The following is a 26,280-nucleotide window of genomic DNA, read 5'->3' on the forward strand; positions in this document are numbered from 1 at the left end:
ACAAGTAAATGCTTGGGGGAAAGCAAGAGCTGTGACAGTTGTACATATTAGCGACAACAGAGGGTCATTATTCTTCTAAATAAGGCCCTTCAATGCAAATATTTACCCCACACCTGTGCCCAGAAACACTTGATCCCTCCCTCAAACACTGGGAAGCCACACACTAAAGAATAATAACAAAAATAATAACAGATGATATTTACTGAATATGTACCAGGCATATATATGGGTTATCTTATTTAATTCCCACAATGTCCCTGACATGTTGGACAAATGAGGCTAAATAATTTGTTCACAATCACCCAGTGACGTCTTATTAACTGGCATCCTTCAGACACAATTGACTATAAAGCAAAAGGCCCCAAGATTGCTATTTATGAAGGAGAAATTGTTTGGCACTGCTATTGTAAATTGTGTATTTTACGTGTTCAATATAATATGCCTTCTAAGTAAAAGAAAACAATGAGACATTCTTTCCTTAAAAATAGAGCTCTCCTTTATTTCCTGGAATATCCTGAGTTATGATAATACTATATTGATTGCTAGAAGTTGAGGCTCTCTGAGGTCACAGGATTTTCCGGCCAGCTCAACACAACTGACGTGCCATTTGGTCATGACCTCTCAGAGCTGGAACTCCTGATGTTTTGGAATTGTTCCTCTTGAGATCTTTAAAAGTTGGTGGCTGAATCTTCTCCCCTGATGACATGGTCACCGTAGAGAAAATTAGATCACTAACTGGCTCCTAGGAGGAGAGAGAGACAGAGACAGAGAGAGAAAGAGAGAGAAATAGAAGGCTGAAAGGAGGAGTGAGGTGTCAAGTCGGGGAAGAGGGTTCCTAACAAACTTACTTCATACCTTTCCCCAGCTCAGTCCCAAGCACTTGGAAGTCAAGAAATATCTTTAGAGTCACAAAAGAAATATTATATCCTAATCAATATAATTTCATTGTGTTTTTTAAATGCTAATTCCTAGGAAATAGATGAGTCATGAATAATTATTTACATAAACATGACATCGCTATCCACTAAAAGATTGGCTTTGGTATCAACTCTCCAAGCTAGGCCTTATTTCCTAGCCATGTTAGAAATCCAAGATTTACTGGAAACCTTTCTTATTTTGTTTTTGGAAATTACCTATATATGTTGTCCATACCATGATAATTATGTTTTGCATCATACAAAGAGATTCATAATCTCTATCTCACAGGGCTTTTATGAGGGATAAATAATATAATGTACTTGGAACATATTAAGAATTCCATTAATGATTGGCGAGATCATTATTAAGAATATTAAAGAGGAATCTGTCCCCTTTTCCTCAAAAGCATTCTGTAAGACTGACATATTAGCTTTTTGGAAAGCAATTTAGCAAATTGACTTTTGAATATGCTGATGTTCAATGACCAAATTCTGGAGTCTGAAGTGGACATCTGGTAATTTATGTTTTTATATTCAAGTGAAATGTCACTGTTTGCAATTTAGGGGTGGAGAGGAGGACTGACTTACAAGAGAAAAAGCAACCAAACTGATGCAAAACAAACAAAAATATTTTATTGTATCTTAAAATTCATTCCCTAGGCAATGGATAATGCACATATTGGATGATAGTAGTAGACATAGTGAAAATGCATTTGGACAATTATCAACATGGATGAATGTGGGTATGTCATAAAAATTAAACTTTTTCAGGTTATCAGATTTCCTGAATATAATATTGGCAAGAAGGAACTTTCAACACAAAAACATGTAGTTTAATTTTTTGAAATGTCACGCATTTGATTTACTAACCTTGACAGTGACTAAAGAATGAGGTACAGAAAACTTTCCAGAAGTCAGAGTATGGAGCAGAAGTTCAAGGCACTTTGGAGCCCCGCTATTTCATTATTGAATAGGATTCACTCACTTACGAAATTCCCTCTACTCCAGGTTTACTGCATAGAAAAGCATTATTTACCCACCACAGTGAGGTGTTATGGTGATTCATGTTTATAAAGTGCTTCAGGTGCCTTTGAAGAAAGGCAGCATAGAAGTATGAAACAATCTTACATATTTCAAAAGAAATGAAAAGACAATTTTGGCACAATGGGGAGAGTGCCTCCTATTTAAAGAACCACACTTGCCTTTTTATAAAAATTCATCACCTCAGTGGTTTATTGTTATTATTATTATTATTATTATTATTTAAGATAATAAATGTTTCTGTGTTGCCAGTCTTATAACATTCATTCTAAACCCAGATTGTGTTATCACAATCACTTGGAGAGATGGTTAAAAATATAGATCTTTGGCCCACAGCCCAGACCCAGAGAATTAAAGTCTCTAAGAGTGGTACTCAGGCAGCTGTATTTTTAAAAGGATCTACGGAGGATTCTGATGCATACCAAAGTTTTAAAAACATATCTTGAGAAAAATGTCAATCTATTAGGTTGGTGCAAAAGTAATTGTGGTTTAAAAAGTTAAAAATAATTGCCAAAACTGCAATTACTTTTGCACCAACCTAATATCAAACATTGATTTCTTCCTAGAACATTTTTCTTTAGATTGAATGAAGTTAAATCAGGGTATCAACTTCTTATTGCCTTTTCCCTTTCCCATGTCCCTCACAGACTCAGAACATCACACACACACACACACACACACACACACACGCACACAAACTTTTTAGTTTCTGCCCTTGAATTAAAGTGGGATAGTGGTCAAATCAGATAGTAGCAAATAAATTGAGCAGATATGCAAGGACTTGAAATTTGTCCCCACTGTGCCCGAAGCAAATGGATGTTTCCCATTTGCCAGAATGGAATGGTTTAAATATGCATTTCCAATTTGGAAACAGGTGAAATCAGCACTTTCTGGGAAACACCAGCTGAATAGATGCTGACAAACAAAAGCGAGTGAGGTTGTAGAAACCAACTATGATGAAAGGCTACAGTGACTACTCCTCTGTTTGGAGATTGCCTGCATCTCAGCAAATACCTTAGGAACTGAAACAATTTATGCTCAGTGGGCACCAACCACGTGAGTGTTTCATCAGGTAAATAAAACAGAATAATGAAAACTGACAACTATAATTTAAACAGTCCTTTTTTTTTTTTTTTAACAATCTGTTTGTTCCACTGCAATTCTTAACGCTGTTTTAGTAACTACTTTCATTCCCTGGCTGGCTCAAAGTCTTTTATTTATTAGTTAAACATCGAGAAGAGAGTGGTTTAGTCCCTAGTGGCCTTCACATATATCTCATCATGCTGCTTGAAGTTTTAAAACAAAAGAGTCCCCTTTGGGTGCCTTGCAATAGAACTAACGGAGTCTGCAGAGAAATTATTTCTTTACACAAAGAAAGTCTGAGGCCGGCCAAAATTTTTACAATGTCAAGAACTCATGAATAATAACAAAACAGAATAGTCCCACTTCTTGGGAAAAGAAAACAGAGGAAAAAAACAATATAGGAGATAGAGACTACATAGAGGATAGTATATGTGTGTCTGTCTCTGTTTGTTTGTTTGTTTGTTTTTAAAAATTCATTCAGAGTCAGCCACAGTGAAATTTTGCTATGAAAAACAGCCTTGTGCTGCCTTCCAATATTCCTCTAAACATTTGAGGCAACTTTGTACAGAAAGGTCGTTGGAGCTGGCTTGGGGAGTTGCTTGTTGCATGTTTCCCAGGGGGGTAAGGCTGCCAGCAGCAGAATAAAGCCTCCCAGCAGGACACAGAAGCCACTAAAATAAAATGCAATGTCATAGGTCTGGGTCCAGTCATAAAACCAACCTGTAAAGAGAGTAAGAAAAAGGTGAGTTTGATAGAAATAGTATGAATATGTAGCCCATACTCTAATTTCATCAATTTTATATGCAGTTAGAATTAGGATATATATTACATCTACTCCCAAAGTGGCCTACTGGGAACTAGAAGAGGAGAATTTCTCAGATATTTGGACAAAATAAGCAGGCACTTGGGGTTTCTCCCAAGTAAAGAATAAACACAAATCCCTGACCAAGAATATTGGCCTTTTCAACTATATCAAAGTGATTTTGAAGAAATCATTACCATGAGACATTCCATGCAGATTTATTTTGTGCAAATCTGTGCTATTATTGCAGTCTGAATTTCTATGTCTGGAGATGTCATAAAGAAGAACAGTAGGGGCCGGCCCGGTGGCTCAGGCGGTTAGAGCTCCCTGCTCCTAACTCTGAAGGCTGCTGGTTTGATTCCCACATGGGCCAGTGGGCTCTCAACCACAAGGTTGCCAGTTCAATTCCTTGAGTCCCTCAAGGGATGGTGGGCTGCGCCCCCTGCAACTAACAACAGCAACTGGACCTGGAGTTGAGCTGCGCCCTCTACAACTAAGACTGAAAGGACAACAACTTGACTTGGAAAAAAGTCCTGGAAGTACACACTGTACCCCCAATAAAGTCCTGTTCCCCTCCCCCACCCCCCCAAAAAAAAGAAAAGAAGAACAGTAAAATAGGTTGACTTTATTATAAATATCTTACCAATAATTGGTGGTCCGAGGCTATTTCCAAGTCCAGCAAAGAACATTAATATCCCATAAGCATGGGCTAATTTTTCAATTCCTACAGTCTTCGTGGTCACATATGGGAAGATGGACCAATTACCAGTAAGAAACCCTAGGATCGCAGAAAGTATTGCCAATGTGACGTAACTTTTGGCAAATGGAATTGCACACAAGGCCAGGCCCATGAGTATTAAGGTAGCTATGTAAAGATATAAAGTATTAATCCACTTGAAGTCAGCCAGTATCCCTAAAATGAGTTTACCAACTGCTGTCATAATGCCAATAATGGAAATAAGTGGCATAATAAACTCTTCTTCTTTCACATTTGAACTTCTTGCTACATCTTCCATAAGTAATGAAGGTGGAAACCCTCCGATGTCAAAAAGAAAGATAGCAATGAAGAGCGCTGAAAATACTTTGTTTTTGAAAAGAGCCATAGTTTCTTCACAATAGTTTTTATATAATTGCCACTTCCTCTTGGCAAGCTGTTTGCAAAAATATGTCTGTTCTGCAACTTTCTTTTTGTATGTTTCGGTTTCTTTTGTGTGTGCCGTTGTTGGGTTTTTATGAAGTAGATTTTCGTGTTTCCAGTCACCATTGGCTGAAGTGCTCTTGTATGTTTCCTCACTAGTGTAGCTCTTTTCAAGAATGTTTATGTTTTCTTCTAGGTTCTTTTCTTTTTCATTGTAAATGGAGTATCTATCTGGTACATTTTCCAGAGCTGTTTTTTCAGGCAAAGGGCATTTAGAGGACTGGAGGGGTCTCATCAGACTGCCACAGGCTAATATATTTAAAGCTAAAGCACCCACAATCAACAGGCAGCCATCCAATCCGTAGAACTCAATCAGTAGCCTCTGCAGAGCAGCATATATAAAAAGTCCAACACTTGAACCTAAAGAAGGAAATGGGAGCTATTCAATCTTAATCTTTTAGACTGTGGCGCTCTCAGGACAAGTATTATCAGTATCACAATTCAATTTCATTTTTACACTGGCATTCATGTGTGCCTTCGTATGAAAATCCTAGCAAGAATATTAAAGGTAATGATAATAACGACAATAATATCAAAACTGATAAAATATGTATTTTAAGAATTAGCATTGGTAGTTCAGACACTTTACATTGCACGATCTTGTTTAATTCGTATAATGATCGTATTGTGCAGGTCCTATTATTATTCCCAACCTACACATGAAGAGTCCTAGGGCTAGAAAGGTTGAGAAATTTATCATAGATCGCAGAGCGGTAAATGGCATAAATAGGATTCACAGTCTGACTCCTGGAGCCCATATTCTTAACAAATACCTTATGCAACTGCTATTTTTCACACAGATACGCTAGGCTCTGTGCTATATATTTATTCCCTTTGCAAAAGCAAATTTTTATATTTTATTTTTTGAGATGAAGAATATATTTTAATTTTTATGAGATATTTGCAATGGTGTGATAGTTCAAACCCATTGCTGCATCACCAGAATAAATGATTCATATTACTAAACTATGAGAAGAGTAAAGTGGGATTTGATAGGGTATTTAAATTACAAAGTATGCCTGATTTGCACATCCATGCAACACTGAAAATTCTCCAGCTTTCAGCATATATCACACTAAATACATTGAAATGGCAAGTTGTATCAACCCAATTAATTTGCAGTGTTCTTATATGGTTCTGATTTTAAAAACTGAGTAGTTTAAAATTTTTTAAAATTGAGTATTTTAAAATTTAAATATCATTGAAAAATCCACATGTAAAAGCAGGAGAGAAATAAATGGATCTGTTAACAAACAAACAAACAACAAACAGATAAATAGGTTGATCATACTTTTAAAATGATCTACACCAAATTATGTCATAACCCCAACAGGCTGCCATGCTTGCAGTAAAAACCCACCTAATCAAAAATTCTTACATATAACCAAATGGCTCTGTCTTAGACTTGTAAGAAAACATTTTTCTTTGTTACCATGGTTGTTCCTTTCTAACATTTTAAAAGTGAACTCTTTAATCTCCCCCCAAAATAATCTATGCATGCAAATATTAATTAATAGCTCATGTTAATGTAACGGTAGCTAAAATAGCATCTTTTCAGGACTACTAAGAAAATAAATATCTCTTTGCTGACTATTGAAAAGTAATAATAGTAGACAAATTGAATCCTTCCCTTCTCTTTTTAAAAGTGGCACATAATTTGAAAGCACTTCAGAAAACAAACTGAAAGAACTGAAAATAGGACCATTTCATGTACTTCTGCACTGCATTAATTCCCATTTTTCTCTACCTCCATTTCTTTGTATAGATTCTAACAAAGTACCATACCACCAGATACTTAAAAATACTCTCCGTGTTTTGTAAGTTCTATACTTTGACCATTGATTGAGAAAAATAAACAACTTCTCCATTGCTCACCAACCCAGTTTAGCTCTCAACATCATGAAATATAGGGGAAATATATGAAATCAATTCAATCAAAATTTATTGAATACCTATGATATGCTATGCATATGACAGGGCAGCAAAGTCAAATTATACCTTAGACACTAGTTTCTTCAGCCTATCTCCCACAGAGTGCAGCCACAGCTTAGAAAGATGCAGGAATTCTTTCAGAGCAATGAAGAGTAATTCAGAGCTTTCTTGCGGAACTGTGTACACTGAAAAACTATGATTGTTGATTTTCAAAAAGAAAATCCTAATTTAAAAATCATCAGGGAAAACTGAAATACAGGACTAAGTATGTTTCCATGTATGTCCAAATTGTACAATATCACAAGGAGGGAAAATTAATTGATGTTCAGGGAACCTGAAACAATAAGAGATATACTCGTGCTTTGATTAACTCACCAATACCAGGGGTCAATAAACTTTTTCTGTAAAAGTGCAGAGAATAATTATTTAAGGTACTGTGGTCTCTGTCGCAAATGCTCAACTCTGTCCTTGAAGCATGAAAGCAGTCAGAGAAGGACTGCAAAGGACTAGCATGGCTGTGTTCCAATACAATTTTATTTATGGACACTAAAATTTGAATTTCACACAATTTCCACATGCCATAAAATATTCTTCTGTTGAGTTTTTTAAGCTATACAAAAATGCAAAAATCATTTTTAGCTTGCAAACTGTCCAAAAACAGGCAGTAGGTTAGATTTATCCCATGGGCATTAGTGTACCAGCCCCTGTTCACCATGGAGCATGATTGTGTCCCCAAAACCTTTGTATTATGCCCATGTTCCTTTCTTTCAACTAGGTAACAAAATGTCAAGGATCTTGACTTTGGTTTCTTTTCAATTTTTAAAAATTTCTGTCAGTTTTGTTTTGCTTGTCATCTCTTTCGCTGAAGGTGGATGTTACAGACTGAATGTTTGTATTCCCCCCAAAATTCGAATGCTGAAACCTAACACCCAAGGTGATGGTATAGGAGGTGTAGCATTTGGGAGGTGATTAGGTCATGAGGGCAGAAACCTCATGACTGGGAGTAGTGCCCTTAAACAGGAGACCCCAGAAAGCTTGCTCTCCCCTTCTGCCATGTGAGGATGCAGTGAAAAGATGGCAGTCCGGAACCTGGAAGGGGACTCTCCTCAGAACCTGACGATGTTGGCATTCTGATCTTGAAATTTCAGGCTCCACAACAGTGAGAAATAAATTTCGGTTGTTTATAAGCCACCCAGTCTATGGTCTTTTGTTATAGCAACCCTTAATGGACCAAGACAGTGGATTCATGCTTCTCTGTAATTTTGCCTCACCTAACCCCCTATGAGTTGAAACTGAAAACTCCTTAATTCTGCCAAATCTTGGCTGTCCATAGCAGCTCCATTTTTTATTCAGTGTGCCATGGTCCAAGCCCTTATGCCCTCTTTTCCAAACTGAGTGAAAAGCAAGAGCTGCTCTCACACCATACAATTTTTGATGTCTTCAGCACAAATAAATTTGGACATTCAGGGAAATCTAGTTCATAATTATAATGGTCAATACTTCTAGAGCCCTTGCCATGTGCCTTACATAGTAAGTCCTTTAATATTCCCAATATTAAATATCCCAATATGATAAGTACTATTTTCTTCCCATTTTACAGTTCAGAAAACTGAGGCATGACAGTTAACTAACTTGCCCATCAACAGACAGCTAGCTAGTGGGTGACACAGGCAGGATACAAAACCAGGTGGTCTGGCTCCATGATTTGTGCTTGTTAGTATGTTACAGTGCCTCTCCAAAAAAAATATATGCAGTATAGGTAAGACCTATTGTCCTTTAAGCTGTCATGCCTACTCTCACACTCCCTCCCACACTTGGGGGAGATCTTTTCAGGTTCTTGAAACTGCATTCCAACTGCTCTGGATTCTCCATCTTGTTTTTTCTATTTCTTCTCCCAGTTCTGCCTTAACCTTGTTCTCAGATCCCGGCCCTATCTCCTCCTACACCATGATTCAAATCTCTCACCTGGTAATGCTTCTATAAACAACTTTGGGTAAATATCCAGCTACATGTAATTTGATGTGGAATCATTTTGTTGCCACGGAGTTGGCCTCAGGAACCAAAAATTAATTTGGATCCTGTTCTCAGAGAACTTCTACAGTTATTCAGCTTATCTACAAGCCTGACTTCCCAGGAATACCCACCTATTAACAGGCAGAATATGTAAACTCAAACGTTTAGTAAACTTTGCAGGCTTATCCCTAAGCAAACTCATACAATACTGGCAAGGAAAGAAATTTTGATAAGTTCCATACACAGCTTAGAAAAAAAATCCATCTGAAAAGTGAAACATCACTTTAAAATACCAGAGGGAGTCCAGAAACTTTTATATTAACATTTTCCTTCCCCAGCTTCAGTGATCGTCTCTTGAGTATTAAAGGAATACTAAGAGTAAACAGCCTGTCATATGGCTGTGCACATAGGTCGGTGAGACGTATTCATAAATCCGTAGTTTCCACTGCTTGTGGAAATTGTAAATTCCACAATAAATGAAGGTTGAGAACTATCAGCATCAGTTTTTCTGACAGTGGCCTCAGGGGTATCCATTTTCCTTCCATTTCTCTGATCTTTCTCAAGGGATAAAATGCTTTACATACGTGTTCTCAGCTTCTTTCAGCAAGGTTCTCACTAGCATGTGAACTCTCAATTTACTGGGCCCATGCACTTCCTTTTCCTATATTATGTTGGACATAGAATGCCCCAGGTTTTTCATAGATGCATCTTAAGTTTTTCTGAAAGCTATATCATATTTATGGTGGAAAAGAAAATTTCCTTTTAGGACTAAGGCAAAAAAAAAAAAAAAATGGTGCTATCTGAATGGTAGCTGGGCAGTTGTTGGTTAAACATATCTGTCTGTGCTCAGTAACGTTTAACTTTGATTAGGAGGCTGAATGGTGACAATGATGTACTTATTTGGAAAATGTACCTGTTGAAATCAGTCCAAGCGCAAGGCCTCGGCGGTTGTCAAAATACTGGCATGTAATAGTCACTGTTGCAGTGTATAATAAACCACATCCGAGACCTAAACATAAGAAGATATTACATAAATTAAGTCAGGCTATATTACTTCAATGCAAAACAAACAAACAAACAGACAAACAAACAAACAAAAATGAGACAGAGAGAAATAATTCCAATAGGACATTCTGCTACTGACTGGCTAAAACTCTTCAGAACATGGATTCCTAGATCCCTTCAATGTTAGTTGTATAGCTCCAGTGGAAACATTTGGGCAGGTTGTTTTCACTTCATACCCACTCTAAGGTCAAGGTCAAGTAAAAAAAAAACCTCTAATTTCTAAAGCATAAATGAATAATGCAAATTTAATTTAAAAAAAAAAAAACACGTTTTATTTAAGTGTGTTTTTCCAGGACCCAAGTCAAGTAGTTGTTTCAATCTAGTTGTGAAGGGCGCAGCTCACAGTGGCCCATGTGGGGATCGAACCGGCAACCTTGCTGCTAAAAGCACCATGTTCTAACCAACTGAGCCAACCAGCCGCCCCAAATAATGCAAATTTAAATTAAAACATTATGAGGAGAGAGAAAATGGTTAAATTACATACCAAACAGCAAAATTTAATCAAATGTGATCATTTGATACCTCCATCTCTCATCTAAGTTCTTGCCCTCAGCCTAGTGTTCTTCCTCCTCTAAGTCCTCTAAACAATTTTATAAAATCCCCTTCATCATCCCAAGCTATTTTGCTAGAGCACATAGTTTGCACACTATAATCTGCAAAACAAAGGCCTTTGGGCAAGTCCTCAGTTGTCCTCACATCATCACATCAGAGTAAAACGTATATTTGTAAGTTTTTATCTTTTAGAAATACAAACTACTGTGAATGAAAAAGGAGCTAGGTAATAAGTCTAACAAGTTCAGTGACTGAAAGTAAAATCACAAGGTGATCTGATCATAAATTCATAATTGGGCAGGTTATAGTAGGTAGTCACACCCTAGACTTCTAGCTTCCTTGGTAAAAGATTTATTTTAGCCTTAAGCAAACCCTGTCCATTTTTCTTGTGCATCTAGGTTAACACATCTTTGAAGCGTCAGAAGCAATACTCTTTTCCAGACTCCTCAGCTGCATCACCACCCTCAAGGGAGCACATGATCTTGTTGCCTATATACCATCTCTATTTACTATAACTGTTAAATGTTAACTATTCTGTACCCACCAATATAAAAGAAGTATGTGTCTCCTCATTTTATTTTTTACGCAATCATTGAGATTTCCCTGCTTTACTTGCCCCCCACCTCCTTAATCTACTTCCTTATCCAAATGCATAAAAAAAGAACTCCAAAACTCATTCTTGGGAGCATTTTCTCAATCCCTTGAGAGCTTGTTCCCAGGCATGTCATCAGTTTGACTCAAATAAACTCTTATAAAATTTTCTATAGGTTTGAACATTCTTACAATGACACTACCTTATTTAGGAATAAAAAGTCATGATGTTTTCAATCTAGTTTAAAATATCTTCACACACACACAAAAAAGAGGAAGCAAATACAATAATTATTAACAACTGTTATATTAAATGGTGAGCATATGGTTGCTTGCTATACTATTCTCTACTTTTCTGTAAATTTGAAATATTTTTATAATAAAAAAATACATTACACCTAAATTTCTCTCTCTTGAGACCCCTAGGCAATATTTATCTTAAGATCTTCTCCAAGGATCTTGTTTAGTTTAATCTTTTCCTCCATATTAAGTACCTAATAACCCCAGTTTGTTTTTCATAAAATTTGCCTCTGGCTTCTAATTCCTAACTTTTTCTTCTGCAACATCATCTGTTCTTGAGGATCAGTATAAAAACAAGACATAAGCTGTAGTCTAAAAATTGAATTTTAACTTTGTCCCATTAGGTGACTTATTAAAATAATTTTCATTACTTTTAATTGTTACCTGGATTATGATTAGAAAGAACAGATGGCCTTAACAAATATATTGCATAAACATGCTAAGAAATTAGCACTTAAAATAACCCAGGACTCAGATGATCATCTGTGATTGTGTAAAAAGTCTTCTTGAAGAAATGAGATAGATTAAAACAATTATACTTAAGTAAGCATTTTAAAATAAGGCACCCTTTTGCATGACTGAGGAAAAAAAATACTACCCCATTAACTAAAACATGAGTTGGGTTGATTTAAACAGTCGTCATTACTACATATAGACTACTTTAAGACATGAAATAAGACCTGTTTCTGAATAATCAATTTTATGAAGCCAAAAAAGGTCACTCTTTCCTAAGACTATACTTCAGAAAGCCTTTGGAAGGGGAATGAAATTACTTTTCTGTGATTTGGTTGTCAGGGCTTTCCCATATATTAGGCATTTAGAGACAAGGAATAAAAAGATGTATCTAATTACTAAATGCCAGTGCAGAAAAGTTGAAACAGTAATTTTTAAACTTTTAACTTTATACTAAAAAGAAAGACGTTTTTATAAATTATTTCAAGGCCATGTGATTCAGATAAGATTGTCTCACTTTTTTTAATGTAACAGAAATTTGAAATGCCTTTTCTTTAAACTTTTCAAAAAGGAAAATGTGGCATGATTGATACCTTCTCACATCACATCTATGTCAGTATGATCTTAAGCCAGCAGTTATTAAAGAGAGTTCCTTATACTCCCCAAGATCTTGTGATGTCAAAACTATTTTCATAATAATACTAATATGTTCTCTGTTTTTTTTCACTGTATTCACATTTATGCTGATGATGCAAAAGAGATGGTGAGTAAAACTGCAAGAGCCTTAGCACAAACCATGTTATTGGTACCAAACTTTATACCATATATGCTTTACCACCACACACTCACAGTAAACAAACAGCAAACAAACAAACAACAAAAAAATCCACAATTTTTTTAAAAAGTGCTTCATTTGAATTACAATTGTTACAAGAAAATACTTATGCAATTGTTTTAGTATCCAGCTAAAATAGCCATGTTTTTCATGTAATCCTGTTTGTATTTGAAAGAATGGATATAGACAAACTATGGTGACTCAGACTTCAGTATTTAGCAGACATTTCCTTGAAAACAAGTTAACAAGGGAAACAACTGACAGTAATTGTTACCAATGGTAAAATTCAAGCTTTCCATCAAAGATTAGAATTTTGGAAACTTGTATCCACCACCATAAATTGAATAGCTTCCTAATACATAAAAATTTTCTGATGAGCCTATTGGTGATGCTAACAAAAATAATTTTTTAGATGTTACGTAATGAAATGTGTTAACATTTTTAAGTTTTTACATAACTCAGCAAACCAATATTTTTCAAATAACCAATTCATGATGCTACAAAAATCAGGTTTGAATATAGATCTATTCAAAGTACAGAATAAACAAATGCATTTACTATAACAGAGCATGAAAGTATATAGATGTGGTACCAAGTTCCAAATTGCAATTAACATTTTGAAAACTGTTATTGAGTTTTGGTATAGCATCAACGAAGAATATCTACAATTACCTGAAAAGGCTATTAAAAATTCTTCCCTTTTCCAAAGACATTTTTGTGTGAGACAAGATTTTTTCATAACTCAATCACACACACACACACAAATATATCTATTTATTTATTGATTGATTGATTGATTTATATTTATCAACAGATTGAGTACAGAGCAGAAATGAGAACCTAGATATCTTCTACAAAGCCAGACATTAAAGAGATTTGCAAAAATGTAAAACAGTATCACTTTTCCCACCAAATTTTGTTTTGTTATGGAAAATATAGTTATTTTTCATGATAAGTATGTTATTTGTGCTAACATGTACTAGGTTTGTTATTATTATCTTTAAGTAAATTACTGAAGAAATATGTTTTAAATTTCTCAGCTTTTAATACAGTAAATCTTAGCAGAATACATATCAATAAGTATAATCCACATAATCGAAAGCTCCTTGGGGTCCTAAATAAAACAGTGTAAAGGGACACAAGACTAAAAAATTTGGAAACCACCTCCTTAAAGCATTACTTGGTATCCAATTATGTTTTATTAGACACCTACCAGTGAAAAAACTTCTGAACACATTTCCTTTCCACACCTTATGTTCCATTTCACACACCTCTGAGTGAGACTACCACTTCAGAGGCCTCTTTTCCCCTCATCTCCTCACATCAATCCAGACACCAAGCTATTTATGACACCTACTGCTTAAATTATCTACCCCGACCCTCTCTGCACTGCCACTGCCTAACTTCACCTTCTTATCTTTTCTGATCTGAACTATGGCCTCCCAATCATTGTCTCAGCCTCTGGTACTTTTCCCACCATTCTATCTTATAAACTGCTATCTTACAATTCTCATGACATCACACTTCTACAATAAAGTCCATGCAAAACCCTTTATCATCTGGTCTCTGTTGCAACCATGCTTTGATGTATTTGCAGCTCCCCATATGACTTGTACATCCCCAAAGCAAACATCTATGAAAAGACTGTTGTTATTCATTCTATTTCATGTCTCTGAGCATTTAAGCTCCTGGAATGTCCTCCTGCCCTCTCTCCCCTTCTGACCTGTGCCCACCTGCCACATCCTGCCTGTCCTTTAAGACTCGACATGAAATCCTGCAGGAAACCTCCTTGAACACCACTCTCCCTGACACATACACACTACCCTTGCACTGAACCTTGGTTTCATTTTATTATTGCATCTGTTTTACTGTGTTACAAGTTATAATTTACAAGTCCATTCCCCCAACTAAACAGTGGACTACCTAAGGGCAACTTATATCTTATTCTTCTGAGTATCCTGGTTCCTGGTCTGAGCCTGGTATGGAGTGTTTTGAAAAATGTTTATTGAATGAACCTCCCCACAGAAGTTATTATACTACCTTTTCCCCAAAATCTCATTTGAGTTCCCCAATTTTAAGTTTCATTAATTTCAACCATTTTTAGCTATTTTTATTGTCTCTCTTTCTTGTATTTTCCTCTTCTCTGTCTCATTTTTTCTAACATATAATAAATACACACTATATGTATGTGTGCACATATGTGTATATATATATTTTTGGTAATATTTTATGTCTGCTTTCCAATTAAATGATGCTGATTTTCTTTTCTTTCTTTTCTTTTTTTTTTTTAAACAGGTCAAAAATGAAATCTTAGCTCTAAATACTAAACATTTTCTTTTGTTTTATTTCAGAATAATTCATGGAGTAGGATAGCATCATTAGAAACACACAATTAGAATTACATGGTTTGAAAAAAGGATACAACTAATTTAAAACTGCTATGAATTATAGGATGGTGCTGTGGGCAAATCACACTAAACTGCCTCATTTCCTCATTTTTCTCAATCCTAGTCTATAAACTGAAAAACACCTAGATCAATGAAACTAATAAGAGAGTTATAAGAGGAAAATATAACTCACGTAAAACACTCTAATATTATAAAATGCTTCTTAATCAGAATATATTATATAAAGCAAGCACCTCTAAAGAACTAGCATATGAATAAAACCATGCAAATGGAATGTTGGGTAATTTTAGGGGGACAGCAATAAAACATTTGAAATTGTGTACATATTTTGAAAAATGTCTATGAATTATTTTAAAATATCCTGTCATTTTATACATATTTTTGTGTGTAACTAAACAAATATCTATCGAGTCCCTACATTTATAATATAAAAATTTCTCCCTGCAGGATTATTTTTATGAAAATAAAATAGTAACAGTGCATTCTAATATGGCAATCTTAAAAAGTGATAAGGCTGGAGCTGCAGAATCCAGATTGCATGTGTGGGGGAGGGAGACCAACTCATTCAGATTTGCCCAGAATTCTCCTGGTTTGACCATTAGAAGTCTCACATCCTGGAAAACCCCTTAGTACTGGACAAAGCGGGATAGTTCGTCACTATGAGGTGGGGCCTGTCCCTTGGTCATTTCAGAGAATTCCCCTCTGTATGTTTTGAAACAAGCGTTGGAAGGAAGTTTGAAGAGCTGAGCCAGTATGATTTATCTTCATGACCAAAGGTTAGGATTGGCAATTGCATATAATAATCCATAAATATCTACTCCTGGAAATAAAATTGTGAGAATGTAATTTAAGATGCTGAAAAAGATAAGTTTAGAATATCCAAATGTAGGTACCGTTTATGTTTTTAGCCTAAAACATCTGCTTAGAAACTTTAAAAGTTAAAGCAATTGCCTCACTTTTTGATTGACATGGCTCTAAACGTTCTATACTTAGCCTGAGAACACTGAACATGACACTGACACAGGCAGATGTGGATTCACATACCAATTCAATCACTTACTGGCTGTGTGACTTTTGGGATTTGAGAGTATACATAACTCTCTAATTCTTAGTTTCCGTATCTTTAAAACAATCTCACAAGATAGTTGTAAGGATTGAGACATAAAAAATGTAAACGATTTTGTATCTGTGACTGGAATACAATAAAGTAGTAAAAAATAGCCATTATATTGGTATACTTTTTTCATTTTTACCTGAGTATTATGGCATTAAGTAAATATAGCTTCAGACTGATTAGAAAATCATAGTTCTTTATTATAATTGAACATCCATGAGAGACAAAAGACTATCTTTAATGATATAACCATTAAAAACAAAAAATAGGCTTATAAATGTCTAACTGCTAAAGTGAATATACAGGAAATGAACTTTATCTTATTTGCTAGAAGTAAAGTAGGAGAATCAGCTTGTTATGAGCATGATTTCTCCCCTCCCCAAGCTCAATGGACTGTACAGATGTTACCAAGAAAACAAAGGAAGAAAAAATTAAATTTTTCCAAAAATCAAGAAGAGAATATTAAGAAAGCAGTAATCAGGTAGCTAAATAACAATACGTTCCAGAAAAAAAAAAAAAAGAGAAAATACAATAAATTGATTCTGAGTTGTGCTTTTCAGAAAAGCAAAGAGAAATTATTGGGAAGAAGCATGAGCAATTCATTAAGGGAATACTTCCCACACCCCCTTTTCCCACCCCATTCACACTCTCCTACCACAATTCCTTTTTCCGATTTAGTGAAATTATTAAGAAAATGTGAGCCTAAATTACCAGGTTTGGCAGTGTGGCTTATGGTCACTTAAAAACTGGCAAGGTGCCATTTTATTTTAGCTACAAAAACCAAACAAGGTAACATTATATATTCAAGATGTTATTTTTTTAAATATCGGTTAAAGACTAAAACAGAATTGTGCCAATTAACACATTTCAGTATTCTTTTGATCTTTTATATCATAATTAAACGTAACATAAATTTAATTTCTTTTACTATATTCTTTAATCTGTTATATAAGTATTTCTGATTCAATAGAGCTTCTTCAGTAGAAGAAAACTGCTGCTGTGGTCTTGAACTAAGAGGTCAAAAAATATTTAAGGAGAAGGGAACAAATATGTATTAAATACGTCTGTGTGCTTCTCTATATACATGACTTCATGAATAGTCACAATATCTCTGAACTTATAGTTGTCTCATTTTATAAAAAATAGATACCAGAGAGATTGAATAATTTTCCAAGGTCACAAAACTAATAATAATGGTTATGCTAGCTAATATTTATTACATTATGTCTTCTATCCACAAAACCTTGTAAGTTAGATGCTATTATTATGTTCAGTTTTAAAAATGAGAAAATAAGATAAGTCACTTGTCTGGAGTCACACAGCTGGCAAGTGGATCTGATAAGGTTAACCCACATGGTCTGAACCCAGAGCCTGCCTGTTACAGCTTGCTCTTTCCCTATGCCACACTGTCTATCCTAAGAGACCATCTAATTCACTCCAGACAAATGAAAATGCTTAGAATACAATTCTACACAGAACTGGTACTCAATGAATGTCATCATTAGACTGAATCTTTCTTGTTTTTCGTAAGGAACTCATACTACAGAAAGGAGAATGAATTTATACTGTGTAATAATTTCCTGTCGCTTCCTTTTCAATTGGATACTCTACTTCAAATGGTAACAGATGGAAGTGTCATTGTTCATTGTTATCCCATTTATTTATCCCACAAATATTCTATGAGCCCTATACTATGAGCTTCTTGATGAAGTCAACCATAGTATTAAGGGCCCCAATAATTACCAGAGTGAGCGAGATTTTTTTTTTTTATTAATTAAAATCCAACTTGTCTTTTTATTTATATTTTGCTTGACTTCATGTAATCCTCAGAAGACCTATGTGAGGTAGGTCTGCCTTCACAGATGAGTGGACCGTCATTTGTGGAGATGAAGGGGGCTTGCTCAAGCTCACAGAACCTATGTTTCCTGACCCCAAACCCAGTGGTCTCTCTGACAATTTCCTCTTAGTTGCAGGAATTCAAAACCTATTGCCAAATCAGAGTCATACACATTCTTCAGATCTGAACCTGCTTTCTGACCCATAATCCATTAACTGAAGAACAGGCTGGAAAGGACATGGCAACAAACACTATGACAAGTGGGTAGATAATGATACCTTGACTCTTTCCCCCCAAAGAACTACAGCTTCTATTTAAGTAATCATATACTGGGGAACGCAGGGTATGTTTTGAGCATTGTTGGACACAGGGTACAAGCTCTCATTGTTCATGAGGGACCTGAGGCATTTACATGGTCTCCCCTGAGAATGGGGTCACATGGGGGTCAAGTAATATATAGGATCATGGCCCAAGTCTGGCTCACAGTGCGTCCTCTGAGTTCACGGACCCATCCAACAGTCATTTCCCTAGCTCCTGATATTTAATTGGAGCACAAGTACCTGTTAGTTTGTATAACCCCCTACATTGTTCCTTGGCCAGTGGCGTAAGAATTACCGTAGTGGGGAAAGCCAAGTGGAAGCCCTGTAACCCCATCACCACCACCACCTACAGCCAAAAGTGTACATCAAGACCAGTATCAAATCCTATCTAGTTAATTGAAGATCTTGGATTCATAGGTGAAGACGGTCACCTAGAATTGAACAGTTCCAATAACATGACGCAAATCAAAATCAGTTTCTCAAATTGGTAAAGCTCTTTCATTGCTACAGAAATTTTTAAATTTAGTTATGGGAGCTAGTTAATTTTGTCTTTTTCTTTCTATGTATAGTCTTAAATATTCTTCTGACACAATCAGATGTATATACATCTTAGATAACGTCAGCTAATTTTGTTCTTTTTAGAAATTCATTTTTATCTATACATAATGCAAATGCTATGGTATTACTCAATTTTTGTCAATTTTTATGTCAGTGACAACTTTGGGTATGTATTCACAAAGCCCTTCCCTAGATTAGCCTTAAAACCATGAATAGGAGTAAAACTATGAAATTTCAAATGGTTAGTCCAGAGTTTGGGGAAAATGCCCAAATCATACCAATGGCATAATGAATCAATATTCTATGTAAATCCTAAAAGGAATAAAGTATAATTGTAAAAGGAATTTTGTCCTAAAAGGAATAATTGGTTCTTTTTGTCCTAAAAGAAATAATCCAATGTTCTAAAAGGAAAAATCCCATTCGTGCATAAACACAGATATCCACACTTTTACTTTTATGATTTTAGACAAGAATGCAAAATGATTATCTCAAATTTTACACAAGGGATTAATATATTTGCAGTTACAGGTTCAAAACTGTATTAAGCACTATAGGGAATATAAAATACCAAACATACATTACCTTCTCTCAAAAGAACTAACAAGTGAGCTTCTTATTTAGATTAAGACTGAGTAGTATTAAGGTACATAGTTCATTTTAAAATAAACTTTAAGAGTTCTAAAAGCACTGAAAATAATTACAAAAATGTAAGAGTCAGGACGTGCTATCATACTGAGTGGATCCAACCCCAGGTCTCCTAGCTATGTGGCTTTAGTTAGTGATTTCACTTCTCTGAGCTTTATTTTCCCTCTCCTTAAAATAGGTTCTTGTGAAGATTAAATGAGATCAGGTAAAGCACTGAACACACAGCCTGGCACATAGTTAGTACTCAGTGACTATTAGCTGCTGTTTTTTTCTATTATTTATTATTGGGGAAATGGTCTCAAATAAAAGAGAGGAATATTGGTATTTAACAAATTAGGTTGTTTCAGACACTAAGAAAAAACTGAAAGCTGGAGTCATCTTTTTCAAATTCCCTACCAGCAGCTTTTGGAATACTGAGTCTGGTGACATTTAACATTATATATAATTAGTACAGTACATCACAAAAGCATCCCCCAACCTCCCACCCCCCAAAACACAAACTGTCAGTGCTCTCAGGCCCCAAGCCCTCTACTTTTCCTCTCCTGTAACCAAGATCATCATCCATCATCCCCACTGCTCAGTCTTCTTTCATGCCTTATCTTTTAATAATAATAATAATAATAATAATGCACTTTACAATCCACTTTTTATTTCTGCTAGAACTTTGTGATCAGGGCCTTGGTGACAGATGGTGTGGAACAGAAGGATATTTAGAACACAAAAAGCTCGATACAGCCCTGCTTAACCACCCAACATAAAAGAGACCTTTTCCTAAGTCAGTGTGAAGTGACAGGTGTCAGTCACATGTATGTCTCATGCTCTCCCCTCTCTTTTTTCCTTTTTTGTGCTTTAGAGACAAGTGCTGAAATGAAAAACCTTCCTGTGCCTTCAAGAAAACATCATGTTCATTGTTAGAACATAATCATTCTTTCAAACATTTTGATTCACTGGTAGATCTTTTACTAACACAACAATTTTTGGTGACGTGGCTGTTGGAAGTTATTACTGACCATTTTCACTCCTTTGATTAACTGAATAATAAACCTAAACTTTGGTAAAATGATCATTAACTCCTGGAGCTTAGAAAAGTTAGAGTGACCCGGTTTCTTACCTACGACGATGCCATAGGAAAAAAACAGAAAGTAGATATTAGGGGCAAAACCACTCAACATTAGGCCGCCAGCCACCAGGAAACCACTGAAGATGGTCACAGGTCTTGCTCCAAAAGATGAGACACAGAGGCTGCAGATAGGACCTAAAACAATAAATGAAATATGCACTTAATTAGCAGTAATTGCCTTTACACAATCATATTATCCATCCCATCATAAATGTAAAATGATTCTTCCCATCATAAAGTAACAACAGTAATAATAAACATCTACTGTGTATTTACTATGTGCGGGATTCTATGCAAGTACTTCACATAAATAATCTCATTTTGTTTTAATCTTACTACAGCCCTGGGAGGTAGAAACTATTGTTATCCTCATTTTTTTTTTTTTTGATAAGGAAATTATAATTTCAAGATGGTAAGGACACAGAGTTAAGCAATGGGGATTCTAGAGTCAGACTTTCTTCAAATTCAAACTCTGCAACTTGCTGACTGATCTCAGGCAACTTATTTGATCTCTCTGTGCCTCAGTTTCTTCATCAGCAAATTGGATTAATAACAGTGGCCCCCTCACATTGTTATTGTGAAGACAAATGAGAGCACAGATTCAAAGCTGATCACAAGGCCTGGCACGAGTAAGTGCCCAATCAGTGCTCATTCTTTAGTGATGGGAGTGGCAGCAGTAGCTGCCACCAGCACAGGAACAGAGGAGGAAGTAAAACCCAGGTGGCCTGACTCCCGAGACCACCGTCTTAACCTTCATACTATTCTGAGGATTTTTGTCTCATGCACCTTTCCTATCCAGGGCTCCTTTCCTGCACAAGGCCAGTCATATAATTATGATGAAAATAGATGTATTGATTGACTGAATACAACCAATAGTAACCCGGTAGAGGGACGAGGTTGGGTGAGGTGGTTACTCCCTTTCTAGAGAATATTCTGGCAGGTGGGGCCAAATGGAGGACCACACTACCCATCCAGGCACGAGTCTGTCAGTACCACTGTCCTTCATTCCATGTGTAACCTGGAATTTGGGGGAGAAAGCACGCTGCTGACTTACAGGCAAAAGTGACCATTACCTGGACCTGTTCTGTACATAAGTGGGCAACTTCTCCTGTAATACGATTTAAATGCTAGTGAAATTCTTTCCCTCTAGCATTGTACCTGGGAAGCACCTACAACTACAGAGCTTAGTATATTAGAAAATAAAAAGGCACTAAGGGTTATTCAGCCCAACAGTCTCATTTACATGGAAGAAAACAGAAGCTCAGAGAGGTTCTCCAAGCCCATGGTACAAGAAAGAGCTTGAACTATTTGCAAGCAAAGAGAAGTATTCCTTAATTGAGTTGACAACAACCTTTCAACAATAATATATTAATTATTATCTCCAATTTTTAAAAAGCACACTCACCAGGTGGCTAACGACAGACAATCATGTCAACAAGGGAGTGGAGCGATCAGAATTCTTATAAACTTCTGGCATTATCTGCTAAAGCTGAACACAGCACGCTGTATAACCCAGTAGGTCCACTTCTATGTACACACCAAATAGAAACCAATAGATACACCCAACAGAAAGAACTGCATCCAAACTTATATACATAAATAAATGCTCATGGCAGAACTTTTCGTAGTAGCCAAAACCTAGAAACCCTGATGTTCATTAGCAGTAGAATGGACAGGTCCATTCTGGTATATTCATACAACAGACTATTATATGGCAGTGAGAATGAATCACCTACAATTGCGTATAGCGATAAAACGTATCTGACAATCATATGTGAAGTGAAGGACACCCAACACAGAAAAGTACACATCGTGTAATTCCAAGTCTAAAAAGTACCCAAACAAGGGCAAAACTAATCAATGATTAGAAGTCAGAATAGTGGTTGTCTTTTGTAGGGCATAGGGAATTATAACCAGAAGGGAGGACAGCCCAACTTCCAGGGCACTGCTAATGTTCTCTTTCTTGACGTAAATGTGTTCATTTACATGCATATGTTATATGCGTAGTTTGTGAAAAATTCATCGAGCTACCCTCTCATGATATGTACACTTTTCTGTGTATGTCTTTTACTTCAACAAAAAAAAATGTTTTAAGAAATCGCGAATGGAAAAATGATGTAATCTACCCGTAATCTCATTGTTAGTATGTGGGAGAGCCAGAATCCAATGACACCAAGCCCAACATTCTTGCCAGTTACAGTAGCCCCCCTTATCCGCAGTTACCATCAGTCAATGTGTTATGTGCCTGAAAACATTAAATGGAAAATTCCAGAAAGAAACAATTTATAAGTTTAAATTGCATACCATTCTGAGTAGCATAATGAAATCTCTCACCATCCTGCTTTGTCCCACCTGGGACGTGAATCAACCCTCTGTCCAGTAGATCCATGCTGTAGATGCTCTCTGCCCATTATAGTCACTTAGTAGCCCTCTTGGTTATCAGATTGATTATCTCAGCATCACGGTGCTTGTGTTCAAGTAACCCTTGTTTTACTTAATAATGGCCCCAAAGCCAGTCACATAACTTTTATTACAGTATATTGTTATCATTGCTCTATTTTAATATTAGTTATTGTTCTTAATCTTTTACTATGTCTAATTTATAAATTAAACTATTACAGGAATGTATTTATAGGAAAAAAAATAGTACATATACAGTTTAGTATTATCGATGGTTTCAGGCCTCCACTGGGAATCTTGGAACATATCCCCTACAGATAAGGGAAATTATTCTCTTCCAGAAATAAATTAACTTCCATGCCCTTTCTCTCTCTCTGTACCAGAGAATCTCTTGAGTACATATTTTAGGCCAGGTTATAACCACTGAGGAAACACATAGGTTTCAATATCTGTGGCTGTCCCACACCCCTCCCTGGTCATGAACTAACCCATCATTTCAGGTCTACTCTACTGTGAAGCAGTGCAAAAGAGTAGACTGATGTATTCATATGACAGAAGGGGATATTCTGTGCCAGTATTTTAACAGGAAAATCCATCCGAAATACCAAACTTAAGAAAACACTAACTGAAAAAGTGTTTTGTTATGAATTAGAAAATGAGAAGAATGAGTCATTTTTAGGAAGTCAGAAAGATCTATAAGTAAGTGATGAAATTGTCTCCTTCAGCCCTTCAGGGTAATTTGGGAAGCAACAACAGAGTTAAATTTTTGCTGGCTGTTAAAAAAATAGCATGGAGGAAGAAAACACTTGTTAAAATTCAAAACTATGTTAGTAACATTAAATTTAGATCTGCATTAATCAAACAAAATGTAAATATTTGATCACTGATATTCCTTCAGTGTTTACCGAGCATCCATAAGAGCAGCACTACACAATAGAAATAGAAGGAGTCACATACATAAGCCACATACGGAATTTTAAACATCCTAGTAGCTACATTAGAAAAATAAAAAGAGGTAAAGTTAATTTTAATAATAAATTTTATCTAACATATTATACCAAAAACAGTATCCTTTGAACACTTCAATATTATTAATGAGATATTTAATGTACCTTTGTTTTGAAATCCAGTGTGTATTTGTTATGTTACACTTACCGCACATCTCAACTTGAACTAGCCATATTTCATAACCGCAAAGTGGCGAGGGTCTACTGTATTGGAGCACACAGCAGTAGTGTCATATCATGATAGAAGAGGACACGGAGAAGACCACACACAATCCAGGACTTAGACCAGGAGGCATAACCAACACATATCAAAACCTAAGGCCATGGGCAATAAGCACCAAAAGAAAGGTTCAGATCATTGGTTTTGAGATTTCAGAAAGAAGAGATCACGTGGGCCAAGGAACTGAGCCTCGGACTGGCTCGTGAAGTATGGTTGTGTTGACAAAAGGGGTGAAAAGACTTTCAACGTGGAGGGAACAGAACCATAATGTGGTTTTCCAATCTGTACTTACTAATAAGGTAGCTTTGGGAAAGAAATTATTCTCTTCCGGAAATAAATGAACTTCCATGACCTTTCCCTCTCTCAAAAAGTTTCAGAGAGTTCCAAAAGTAGTAGGAGGGCCAGGTTTGCTGCAGAAACGGTAAGTAGGATGATGGTATAGTAAGAAATAAAATACAGCAATTGCCAGGTTGTGTGCCGGCAGAGGAAGAAGGATTTCCTAGTAGAGCAAACTGGGCCCACGAGAGTCCTACACCTCTACCTTAATGCTGGGAGCCCAACAAAAGAGCAGGTCACGTACTCCTTCATCCTGCTGAGACCTGGAATTTTAAATTCATCATTTCCGGGGGAGGGGGGCACTAAGGAGCCACACCCACTCAAATCCTTTATCTCATGTATAGTGCTGATTGCCTTGCTTGTTGGTTGGTTTGGCGGCCTTACATAGTGCTGACAGAAAGCTTAACCAAAACCTGCCATTCTTCTCACCAATCCTGGATCTGCCTAGCACACTGGGAACTGGTTAATGTAACAGAATCCTTGTAGGAGGCAGAAATTCAGTGCCACTTGAAAGAGTTAGCAGTGCTTCGGGGCAAAATCATAGAGATATGTCAAATCGGGCTCTGCCAGCACTCATAACTCATTGGGCAAGCCTGTTGGTCATGCTGACTCACTAGATTAACTTGGGGATAGATTTACTGACTCTTTAGCAGTTTGAGGGCACTTTGGAGAAACAAAATATCTCCCTGCTGTTTCAGCAACTCTGTGGTGTGAAAAAACGGTCCCACCCTTCTTGAACTTGAAAAGTGACATCTAACCAAAGAGTACTCAAGCTCATTTTAAAACAATGCAAGGTCATGGTAGCTCTCTAGTTCAGTTACCTTTCATTCCTTTATCATTCAGGTTTCAGCCAGAGAAACAGAAACGGAAGACGTATATTAAGAGGTTTATTGCGAGGAATTGGCTTGTTTGATTGTGGGGTCTGGCTAGGCAAGTACAGGCTGTCAGGAAAGGCAGGTCAGAACTCCCTGGCACAGGCTGAAGTGTTGGCCAAAAGCAGAATTTCTTGTTTTGGAAAAGCTCATTAGGCCTTTCAACAGATTGAATCAGGTCCACCCAAATTATCTAGTATAATCTTCCTTTCTTAAAGTCAACTAATTATGGACTTTGAGCACATCTATAAAATACCTTCAAAGCAATACCTACATTAGTGTTTGAATAACTGAAGAATGACCATCCCACCTCCCAACACAATCTCTCCTTTTCTAGACAAATTTACCCTACCAGAATGTATCAGCCACTGTGCAGACTCCAGGTCTTTGCAGACAAGGAGTCTGCATGGACTGCCCTCTCCCTGACCATCCGCCTTACACAACCCATCCTCCCATCTGGCCCACCTCGCAACCTGTCTCCGTAATACTCCAGAGATTGCCTTGTCCTTGCCATTCTCCTTGGTATTTGTGATGTCTCAAATTAACAGTAACCCTTTTTGCTGTCTCTTCCCTGAGACTACAAACCCCTTAAAAACACAGATGATGTCTTCTATCTTGGCATCCATAGCACAGAGGAGAGGAGACTATGGATGGATGAAAT

The 26,280-nt window shown here is 36.4% G+C and overlaps 1 protein-coding gene across 7 annotated transcripts in view; it reads right to left on the minus strand.

The window, feature by feature from the left end:
* Positions 1-1,528: 1,528 nt before the first annotated feature.
* Positions 1,529-26,280, minus strand: part of SLC16A9 (solute carrier family 16 member 9) — a 55,422-nt gene continuing 30,670 nt past the window's right edge. For all 7 annotated transcript variants that reach the window (XM_019731821.2, XM_019731817.2, XM_019731820.2 and 4 more), the window contains 4 exons: positions 20,776-20,919; positions 9,900-9,995; positions 4,487-5,401; positions 1,529-3,761 (listed from right to left, as the gene is read on the minus strand). In XM_019731821.2, coding sequence (XP_019587380.2) covers positions 3,583-3,761; positions 4,487-5,401; positions 9,900-9,995; positions 20,776-20,919 — 1,334 coding nt within the window. In that variant the 3' untranslated portion in view covers positions 1,529-3,582. The remainder of the gene's footprint in view (positions 3,762-4,486; positions 5,402-9,899; positions 9,996-20,775; positions 20,920-26,280) is intronic.

The sequence above is a fragment of the Rhinolophus sinicus genome, linkage group LG07, assembly GCF_036562045.2.
Source record: "Rhinolophus sinicus isolate RSC01 linkage group LG07, ASM3656204v1, whole genome shotgun sequence".
NCBI classification, from domain to species: Eukaryota; Metazoa; Chordata; class Mammalia; order Chiroptera; family Rhinolophidae; genus Rhinolophus; species Rhinolophus sinicus.